Source organism: Talpa europaea, assembly GCF_964194135.1.
Source record: "Talpa europaea genome assembly, chromosome: 12".
Classification (NCBI taxonomy): Eukaryota; Metazoa; Chordata; class Mammalia; order Eulipotyphla; family Talpidae; genus Talpa; species Talpa europaea.
Window position 1 is genome coordinate 38745750 of NC_140079.1, and position 10823 is coordinate 38756572.

At 54.8% G+C, this 10823-nt stretch overlaps 2 protein-coding genes across 2 annotated transcripts; one reads left to right on the forward strand and one right to left on the reverse strand.

Moving 5' to 3' along the window:
• Window positions 1-348: 348 nt before the first annotated feature.
• On the forward strand, window positions 349-4563 carry SHFL (shiftless antiviral inhibitor of ribosomal frameshifting; the record flags this gene model as incomplete). The annotated part of the gene is made up of 8 exons (XM_084248702.1): window positions 349-414; window positions 873-996; window positions 1233-1282; window positions 2645-2683; window positions 2859-3008; window positions 3448-3551; window positions 3668-3822; window positions 4343-4563. Exons 1-8 carry the CDS (start codon window positions 394-396, stop codon window positions 4561-4563), a joined length of 864 nt encoding a protein of 287 aa, XP_084104828.1. The 5' UTR covers window positions 349-393.
• Window positions 4564-4826: 263 nt separating this feature from the next.
• ANGPTL6 (angiopoietin like 6) lies at window positions 4827-8014 on the reverse strand (the record flags this gene model as incomplete). The annotated part of the gene is made up of 5 exons (XM_084248857.1): window positions 4827-5017; window positions 5560-5830; window positions 5910-6097; window positions 6638-6815; window positions 7445-8014. 5 exons carry the CDS (start codon window positions 8012-8014, stop codon window positions 4827-4829), a joined length of 1398 nt encoding a protein of 465 aa, XP_084104983.1.
• Window positions 8015-10823: the final 2809 nt, after the last annotated feature.

Here is a 10823-nt window from a genome sequence, read left to right on the forward strand (position 1 = left end):
GGAGCCTCGTCGCCGCCCGCGATGCCGCCCCGCCCCCGCGAGGGACGTGCAGACGCGGACCCCGCACAGCGTGGGGACATGTGACCGACTGCAGAGGCCGCGCCGCCTCCCGCGCCCGAGGTCTGCGCGCTCCGCTGCAGGGTGCAGACCCCCGGCGTCGCAGTGTTTTGGGGCGCAAGAGCAGAGGCGGAGACAGGGCGGAGCCAGAGCGCCTGGAGCACCCACCCCCGGAATCGAAAGCGAAAGAGGGGGCCAGGAAGGAAGGGCGGAGCCGGCCTGAGGCCCCGCCCCCTGCCCTGCGCGACTGCTGGACCGCGGGGCGCGCCCTGGTCGGGGGGCGCTGAGCGCGCAGTGCGGACCCTCTCGGGGACCCGCGCCGCCGCCGCCGCCACCATGTCTCAGGAAGGTGTGGAGGTAGGAGATGCCCACGACCGGGCCGGGGTCCCGCGAGAGATGCTGGGGATGGGCCGGGGGCGCGCAGGGGCTTCAATTCCTGGGGACTGCACCCGAAGCTCAGACCTCCGCCCTGGTGGGTGCTTGCCCCGTTCGGAAAGAAGAGCGACTGCCACATCCCCCAGAGCGAAATGCGGCCTCCTCGATGAAGAAACGGAGACTGCAGGGTCAAGGGTCAGAGGCCAGGGATTACCTGGCCGGCTTCCTCCCTTCGCCTGGGACGCGAGCCCCAGACCTCTCCTCCCCCCAGTGCCCCTCAGGGACTTTGGCTTTTTCCAAGAAATGCCGTTGAGGGATGGAGGGTGGGGGCTGCGAAGGCCAAAAGCAAGGGTCGGGTTCACAGCGAGCGGGGGATGCCTAGAGATGGGGAAGGGGCAGTCTCCTCTCCCTCCTTCTGAAACCCTCTGTCCCCTACCCAGCTGGAAAAAAGCGTCCGGCGCCTCCGGGAGAAGTTTCATGGGAAGGTATCCTCCAAGAAGGCGGGGACTCTGATGAGGAAATTTGGCAGCGACCACACTGGAGTGGGGCGCTCCATTGTGTACGGTGAGCGCGCCGGGGTCTGGGCCCCAGGAGTACCGAAGAGGGAGGGAGGGAGACGGTGCGGTGGGGGTGTGGTCTGTGCTGAGGGCTGGGAAAAGGTCTTGAGATCATCTCTCGGGGAAGATCTGTATTGGGGCTCTGGGGACCCCGAAACTCCCACAAGATCCTTCAAGGGCCCTTTATTATGTAACAACTTTAATAACTTTTACTGAGGGTCTTTCACTTACTCTCCCCACCAGGGGTAAAACAGAAAGATGGACAGGAACTGAGTAATGACCTGGATGCCCAGGTAAACTGCCCCCCCTTCAAAGGACCAGGTAAAGGGGGAGGGAAAACAAGAGGGACCTGCCCTATTCGCGTGAACCCCCTGTGTACACTGCCAGTCCACAGTTGATGGTCCAGTCTCATTCACTTATTCACCTCTCAGTCAGAAACCCAGCCAGGGAGCCTGCAAACAGTGAAACTAGGCAGTGAGACAATCAGTGAGACAATCAGGATTAATATCATCATCAGGAGCCCTAGAGGTCAGTGAGGCTTCCTGGAGGAGATGGCAGCAACTCTTCAAGGTTGGGGAGGCATGATCCTTGGGAAGAGGAGGGGCCGGAAAGGGTCTTCCTAGGAGAGGGAAAGGTGTAAGCAAAGGGACAAATAGGCTGGCAGGGATGCGATGGAGATGGGGGGAGAAGAGAGGCACAGGGAGCCTATGTGTTGAATGAATGAATGAATGAATGAATGAATGAATGACTTTGAAGCACAAGTGCAGCATGGCCACTTTGCCCCTGAGATGTCTTTGATGGCTGGTAAACTGGATTTTGCCTGCCTGAAAGGCATGGTATACAGTTGTTAAAGTTGTTACATAATACAGAATGTGTATTACATTTATATATATGAAGAGTATGATAAAAATAATAGCAAAGAGTAACACTGATTGAGCACTTCCCTTGGGGCAGGACTCCAAGAATTCTCTTGATTTATTTCATCACCACAGCAACCCCATAAGACAGGTCCTATTATTTATCCCCCCATTTTACAGACAGGGAAACTGAGTCACTGAGTCAAATCATTTGCCCGGTTCATGCATCAAGCAGGATGCAGCTGAGATGTGAGCCCAAGCCACCTAGAATCATAGCCTGGCCTCTGAGATGCTCCTCATTAGGGCCCCAGGGGGAGAGATTTGGCCTTGTTCCCACAGCTGGAGTTGATGGAGCCAGGGTTCAAACCTGGATCTGTCTGAATCCAGAGCCTAAGCACTTGCCCAAGGCAGAGTGGCCTCAAGGGCCTCAAGTAGGTGAGCTGTCACAGTGCCAACAGGTGTGTGCTATTTGCCAACAGGAAGGGTGCATGGGGTCCAGGCCTGCTCTGCCACACTCACTCAGGCAAGCCCTTTCTGAGCTCTGGACCTGTTTCTTCATCTGAACAATGAAGATGACAGGTGTGCCCACCTGTCAGGACTGCTAGGATGTTAACTGAGGTTACCCACCCAGTTCTCAATAAGTGGGTTATTACTCAATCATCTCATGAGTTAGGATCACCCTACTTTCACATGGGGCCAGGACCCTGCCTCCCCTCCACAACCCCCTCCCCCAACAAACAAGGGTGAAGAGAGGTCCCAGCTGCATCCCCAGTTTCTGCCCCTGGTGTCTCCACCCAGGACCCACCAGAGGACATGAAGCAGGACCGGGATATCCAGGTGAGTCCAGGATATGGGGGAGGGGGAGCTGGGAGGACATCTTGGGAAGGAGTGGGGGGCATCAGGTGAGGAGGAGGAAGGAGCAGGTGGGGATCAAATATGTGAGAGGAGGAATGAGGTGTCTGTTGGGAAGAAGGGTAACTACCCTCTCATCCCCAACCACCCCATTCTGCAGGCAGTGGCGACCTCCCTCCTACCCCTGACGGAAGCCAACCTACGCATGTTCCAACGTGCCCAGGAAGACCTCATCCCTGCCGTTGACCGGCAGTTCGCCTGCTCCTCCTGTGATCATGTCTGGTGGCGCCGTGTGCCCCAGCGGAAGGAGGTGATAATCCAGCCCCTGACCTTGACTTTGTCCCAAACTCCACTCCAAACTCAGATTCCCCAGCCTCATCGTCTGCACCTCTGAACATAGACCTCTGAGAACCCAGATCCTGACCTCCACCCAGCTCAACCTCCACCTCAGACTCCACCTCCCACCCCAGAGCTTGGAGCTGGACTTGGGACTTTCAACTTGAGCAGCTCAATCAGTGCCTGATCTCTGATTTGACAGTTTGACAGCTACCACTGAAATCAAACCTAACCCTACAACTGGCTTCAGAACCCCCTTACCAATGGTGTGCTCCTAGTAAATTTTTTAATCACTGTTGTGAGTGGGGGACCCCAGATGTGTATTAGTACTTGCTAATTTCTGTGGTGTAAATATTCCCACCATGGCCACTATCAAACTGGGATCACCTCTGTTCCCTTCTCTGCACCTGCAGGTATCCCGGTGTAGGAAATGCCGGAAACGCTATGAGCCAGTGCCATGTGATAAGATGTGGGGCCTGGCTGAGTTCCACTGCCCAAAGTGTCGGCACAACTTCCGGTGAGGGCACCTACCTCCATACCACCCTCTACCCTACCCTCACCCCAGCCCTATTTCTCCCTGTACCCACCCAGCCCAGCCTTACCCTTGGATCCTCATGACCTGCCCACCCCCAGGGGCTGGGCACAGATGGGGTCCCCGTCTCCCTGCTACGGGTGCGGCTTTCCTGTGTTTCCAACACGGATCCTCCCTCCTCGCTGGGACCGAGACACGGATCGCCGCAGCACCCATACCCACTCCTGCTCAGCTGCTGATTGCTACAACCGGCGAGGTGAGGTCCCAGTGCATCCCAGTGACCTCCCCCATCTGCAAGGGGGTCTTCTTGGTCTTCACTCCTGGGACATATACCTCTGTGGCCTTGAGAACCAAGGTCTCTACCTGCTTTTTCCATGTTCCTCCTGTGGCCTTGGTCCCTGAGGCCACTTTATTTCCCATGGCATCAGCCCCCCTTCCTTGTGCCTTCCACCACCTCCTAAGTCTCTGTGGCTTCCCATTGCCAGGTCACCTGCCCCTCCTAACAACCACTTCCCATAGCATCAGTCACCTTCTGTGGTCTTGCCCTTGAAGCTCCATGGTTTCACATCCCAGTGTTCCCACAGTCTCTGCCTGTCTGCATTCTTGGCTATTGTCTTGTCTCCTATAGTCTCAGGTACCACCTATGATCCTGGGTCTCCTGTGGCTTGACACCTGTGATTTTCACCTCTAAATTCCATATGGATTCAGCCCCTCCCCTTGCCCCCAGAGTCTTGTGTGGCTGCAAGGCCATGACATCAGAACCTCTCCCTTCCCAGAGCCCCATGTGCCTGGGACCTCCTGTGCGCACCCCAAGAGCCGGAAGCAGAATCATCTGCCCAAAGTTCTGCACCCCAGCAATCCCCACATCAGCAGTGGCTCCACCGTGGCCACCTGCCTGAGCCAGGGGGGCCTCATCGATGACCTGGACAACCTTATCCTGGAAGACCTCAAGGAGGAGGAGGAGGAAGAGGAGGAGGAGGCCGGGCATGGGGAGTGACCCCTGCTGGGTGCAGATGCAAACCAGACACGGTCTGTGGATATTTTGTGTTGTTATAAAATATGAGCTCAAACCAAGATCTAAATGCCCTTGGGGAGACGTCTGGGTCTGAGATATTGGGGAGTCCTGGGTCCCATTTTCAGGGCCCTGGGGAGCAGATCCACATGGGAAGGTCTGAGGGACATGGCCCACAGAGGGCCACAGAGGAGGTGTGGCAAAGAGAACTTGGGTTCTTGCTGACAAATGTCTCCTGGGATAGATGGTCACAGCCTCAGCGGCCGGATCAGCATGGCGGTCTTCTTGAGAGAGTAAGCCCCACCACGAAACTCGGCCCAGTAGACACCATCCTGGTAGCGGCTGCGGTAGTGGCCACCATGGTGCCACACACCATTCAGGTTAGAGTGGGCACAGGCATGGTACCACCAGCCTCCTCGCTGGTACAGGGCGCAATTACCTGAGGGGAGAGAGAGTCCATGTCCTCTCACCAGAATAAAAGTTTCTACCAACACCTCACTAGTACAAGGCTTTTACCAGGCATCCTCTGGCCCTTCCCACTCTTATTGAAAATAAGCCTTGATTTTCCCGATCCCCTCACCAAAATAAGAATCTTGGCTTCCACTTTCTTTTTCAGAGTAATAGCTTAACTTCTTCCCTATTCTCTTATCAAAGCATGAGTCCCACGTTTCCCACCCTCTACAAACTAGGAGATCTACCTTGCATTGTGGGTTGGGGGAGAGAAAGAGGACTGTCTCTATTTTCTTTCTCTAAGTGCTAGCTAGCTCACCTTTTGACAGAACATGAGTTCTGACTCTTATTACCTCATCAGAGAAGGAATCTGGGCACTCCATTCTCTAATCAGAATAAAAGTCCTCTCCTCTGTTCACCTGCTTAGCCTGATCCTTACCAGAGGGAAGGCTTTCCCCACTCCCATTCATTTCCTCATTAGGCATCCTACCTCCCTTAGACACCTCCCACCGGAATAAGAGCACTCTTTACCAGAATAGGAGTCACGGTCCCTATCCACGGTGCTGAACGGCTTGTCATTGTGCCAGGAAAGAGAGTCTCCTGCATCTCCATGGTACTGGCCAAGCCTTAGGCGGTAGTGGTCACTCTCAGCCTCCAAGGAGAAACCATCATAGTGGGCGCGTGCTCCACGTCCCCCCCAATCCTCTAGGAGTACGAGCAGCTCATGATCCCTACGGCTGGTCAGCTGATACACAGGTTCAAGGCCCAGCCAATATTCCCCATCTGGCTGCCCAAAGCCCACCTGGCAGGGCAAGAAAGTCAGGAGGTCAAGAGTAGGTCCCCTCCCCTGCTCAGCCCTGCCCTGACCCAACCACACCCACCTTGTAGTGCTGCCAGGTAGTGAAGAAGTTGACAGAGCCATCTTGCCGCCTCTGGATCACAGTCCAGCCTCCACTTTCCAGCTGTTGCTCACACCATGCAGACACCACATACCGGCCCAGTCGCAGCTCATAGACTCCACTCTGCGTGTAGCCTGCCTGGTGGGCCTCTGCACAGTCCCGCCATGGGCCTGTGGGCACAGGAATATGGGGAAAACACAGCCTGGACCAATCAAACAATCAAGAGTCCTGATCCTCACTCATCACCTTACCAGAATAGCAGTCCAGTCTCTCCCATTCCCTCACCAGGACAACAGCCCCAATATCCATTTCTTTATCTGACTAAAACTCTGGAACTCTGGTTACTCTTCTCTCACTAGAGCCTGTGGTTTTTAAATCCTGGTTCTATGATCTAACCAGAAGAGAAATCCTGAACATGCCATTCTAACCTAGTTCATATTACAACCAAAGTACAGTCTTAAATGTACTGTTCCCTCATGAAATAAGAATATCTTCTCTCCTATTTTCACATCCTAATGAGAATTTTGGTCTTTACCAGAATAAGGGCCATGGCTCCCCATTCCATCACCAGAATAAAAGTATCAGTTCCTCCAGTTCCCTCACCATGAGAGGATTCTGCCATTAAAATCCTGACTCCTGTTTTCCTCCACTCATACTGCATTGGGAATCCCCAGCTCCTTATGCCTCCAACAGCCCTGCCCTCATCTTACCCATTGGCTTGGTGGGGATAGCAGGGTGCCCTGCAGGCATGGGGGAGGCCAAGGGCCCCTGCTGTCTCAGGGTCTGGTCTCTCTGGGACTCTGGGACTGGGTCTAGCCTCCTGCTGGTTTCACTGGCGCCTCCCACCAGACTGACTGGAACCACAGGCACCAGGGGTGGTGGCAGGACCTGGGGTAACCAAGAGTCAAATGTGATTGCACTAACCCTTGCCTAGAAGGCTCTGGGCTCCTAAATCTCCCCACAGTCAGATGGGCGGTACATCAGAGCCTTTGATCCTCCCCAAAGCCTAATTAGCTGTCAAGGGCGGTGCTTAAATTCCCACTCTTGTGTCCACAGCTTAACTGATCTATGCTTCTGACTCCTTTTCTGTAGAGTAGGTTTGATAATGAGTCTCCAAAAATAAGTAGCAACTTCCAAAAACCCTGTAAGATAGACTATCACAGAAAAACATCTTATTCAAAATGCAGAGTCAGACATGTTCCAGAATTCTGGGTGACGTGGCAGGAGTTAGGAACAGTAATGCAGGGACTGTATGTACATTAAATAACACGGGTCTTTATCCACATAATATGCCTGATGACAGCATTCTATGAATATTCACTTGAAGTGGAGATGACTTTCAAGTAGCCCCCAGTCGTGTTTTGACCCAAATGAGTTACGGGAGGAGAGGCAGGATTCTGGTTGGGGAGCTTTTCGGGTTTGGACCTGCAGATAAGAGCTCCTGGGGCAGCAAAAGGCCCGCCTCGCGGATGAAGCACACGGAAGGTGCTGCGATTCTGAGCGGGCTTCCGGGTTACCTGCTGCTGCCCGCCCGCGCCCGCAGTGCACAGGCGCTCCAGGCGGGCGATGAGGCCACTCTGCTGACTGACCAGCTGCGCCATCTCGCGAAACTTGACTTCCAGCTGGTGGGAGCGGGCGGCGGCGCGCCGCGCCTCGGCAGACGCGTTGAGCACGCGCTCCCCCAGCAGGGACAGCGCCGCGGCGGGCTCCGCCCCCGGGCCCGGCTCCGCCCCCGTCTCGTGCTGCAGCTGCGCGCGCAGCTGACCCAGGCGCATGCTCAGACCGCTGCTCTCCTTGCGCAGTGCGCGCACCTCCCCGGCCACGGCGCCGTCGGCCACCGCCAGCCGCTGAAGTTCGCGCAACAGCTCTTCGTGGCGGCCCACGCGCACGCGCAGAGCTGCTACCTCGCTGGCGTTCATGGCCTCGGGCGCCGGGTGCGCGGCCGTCTGCCCGCTCCAGCACGCGGCGCCAGTGAACTTATGCTGGGGCAGCACGAAGGTGTAGGTGCAGCGCGGGGCACCTGCCCGCGCCCACGACGCGCCCAGCAGGAATAGCAGCTGCAGCGTGTGCAACCGGGACGCCGACATGGCGGACCTACAGGCAGAGGACGAACCGAAATGAGAAGGGGATTGGGGAACCCAGACTCGGGCACCAACTCATCACAGCCCAAACCTATCTGCTCCCACGTCGGAGATCCAGTGTCTACACCAGCGTGACTCTGGATTCACCACACGCCCTCCTCCATCCCTTTTCCCCCATCCTAAACCTCCCCCACACATCCCCACCCTCCTCGCCCACCCCCGCTCGCCTCCCGCAGCTGGAGACACCCCAGTGGAATCCAACTCTGGCCTCTCCACGGAGTTTCGGGAGGACTGCTGGACAGCTTCCTTCAACAAGCTTACTGTGTGCTGGTCTCAGTTCTAGGCGCAGGGGATACAGTCAGGAACAACACAAAAACCCCTGCTCTGGTGGGCAAGGAACAAAATATAGGATCAATACAGTGTAGTAGATGTATTACGTGCTAAAAACAACAGTAAAACAGGAGAGAGATGGCAATTCGACAGAAGCAGGCCCCCCTGGAGGAGGTGACTTTTGAACAAACACCTGGCGATAAGGGAGGAAGCCATGTGGTTGTCTGGGGGAGGATGGTGTCCCAGGCAGGTGGGAAGTGCGAAGGCCCAGAAGCTGGAGACTGCTTGCTTAAGTATTAAAGGGAGTAGAGTGAGGCTGGAGCAGAAGTAGGGAGAGAAGGAGTGAGAGCAGGGCACATGGTGTGGAGCAAGTCTCATTCAGTCCAGTAATCGGCACTGCATGTTCTTCAAACCAAAACCCCCACAGTCATCCATGTTTATTCTTTATATATACATTAATTTTTGCATAGAAGAACTGGGGTGTAGGCCGGAGATTGGGGGGGTGAGAGGATTTACCTGTGACACAGAGGGGAGCATAATATTTGGATCTACTGAAATAGACTGCTAAGGGGTGCAGCAGGCGAGCAGGAGAGGTCGGCTGCGCCATATGTGGGTTAGCTCCCTGCCCCAAGATCGAATTCAGGCCCTAGTGATGATAGCACTGACACTTAACCTCTAGGCCATCAGAGAGGCCTATGTTTACTCTTCACAGCAGATCCAGTCTCTCCACCAGGACTTCTGTTTAGACCCTAAATTCCTTCACATCGCCACTTACCACCCTCATGATTCCAGCTCTAGACAGCATTTAGATTTCTTTATAGCTGTTGTCTCCCAGGTCTCCAGTCTTTCCTCTACAACCTCTGGCTATTTCTCTTCCAATGGCCAGGAAATGCCTGTGAACACCCAAGCCAGGTCCTTTCCCCCCCTTCTCAGTACCTCCAGGGCTTCTACTTCATTCTAAAGAGAAGCTGAAGTCCTCCCACAGCCTGAAGACAAGTTCTGCCAGACCCCTGCCTGCCCTCACCTCCCCCCAGAAGCCTCTGTCTCACTGATCCAGGCGTGCTGGCCTCCTTGACATTCCTCAAACATACCAGGCACGGTCCTGCCTCAGGCTCTTTGAAATGGCTGTTTCCACACCTGGAACATCCTTCCCCAAATATGGATCTCAGCTCAGCTGTGCCCTCCTCAGAAGCCTTCCCTGACTACCCCATTTAGGGCTGCCCCTCCCAGACACTCCCTATCAAACATGTTTTTCACTGTGAAATTGCCTCATTTATTTGCCTGTGTTTATCATCTGAATTCCTCCATTGAAATAGGTTGAGTCTGGATTTTGTTGACTACTCTATACCCAGTGCCTTAAACAATGCCTAGTCACACACATACACACACTCACACTCACCAACACCCACGTGCCCAAGTTCTGCTGCTCCCCCCAGGGGCTCCCTGGATCACAAATCTTTCGCTCAAAGGCTGAATGTGTGGACACCTACCCCCCGGCCCTGAAGGGTCTACACATGGACCCGCATTACCTTCATGCCTGAGGATTCATACCCTCAGACAGGAACACAAGCTTCCTGAGTACGCTTGCCAACACTCAGAACACATTACATTTGTCCACATATCACCCATCTGTGCCAAGATCCACTGAGTCCAAAGCCCCAGTCCTGGTTGCCACGAGTCCTATAGTCATTATAGCCACACATTGCCTCATTCAAACTTGCAACAAATATTCCTTGAGCATCTATTGTGTGCCAAAGCTGTTCCAGGCAGTGGGGACACAGCTGTGACCAACACACAAAATCCCTGCCCTCATGGAGCTGACATCCTGGCTGGGAAGACAGATGGTGGGTAGGGCACAGAGTGGTTAAAGCTTAGGAGAAAACTCAAGGAGGAAAGAGGGTGGCCATCCCGGGGAGGGGGTGGGTATTTTAAATAGTGTGATTAGGGCTCACTGAGATGCCACCTCAGCAAAGATAAAGCTCTAAAGGGAGAGAGAGAAGGTGAAGAAAAGCATTCCAGGCAGAGGGACCTGAGCTGAGACCTTGGTTGATATTCCTAAGGTTGATATTTCTAACAGCAGGGAAGCTGATAAGACTGGAACAGAGTGAACAAGGAGGAGAGTGGGGGAAGTGAAGGCAGAGAGGGGTCTGGTAGAGAGGGCAGGATCTTGTGGGTTGCAGAGAGGACTAGGGCTTTTTCTGGGAGTAAGATGGGAGCCAGAGAAGGTTCTGAGGAAAGTACATTAACTACAGTAGTCAAACAAAGGAAGCTCCTCTCCTTACCCACCTCAAAGACAGCAGACGTCCCCACAACAGAAATGGACTCACCCCCAGGAGAAAGAGTATACATAACATACACTGCTTTCAAAGAACTCAGCTGGAGGGGGAGGAGCAGGTTTGGGGTGCCCACAAGCCAAATTGAGGCCCAGGCCTCCCAATCATCAGAATCAGCCTCCACCTGCCCTCCCACCCTCTCACCTCTCACA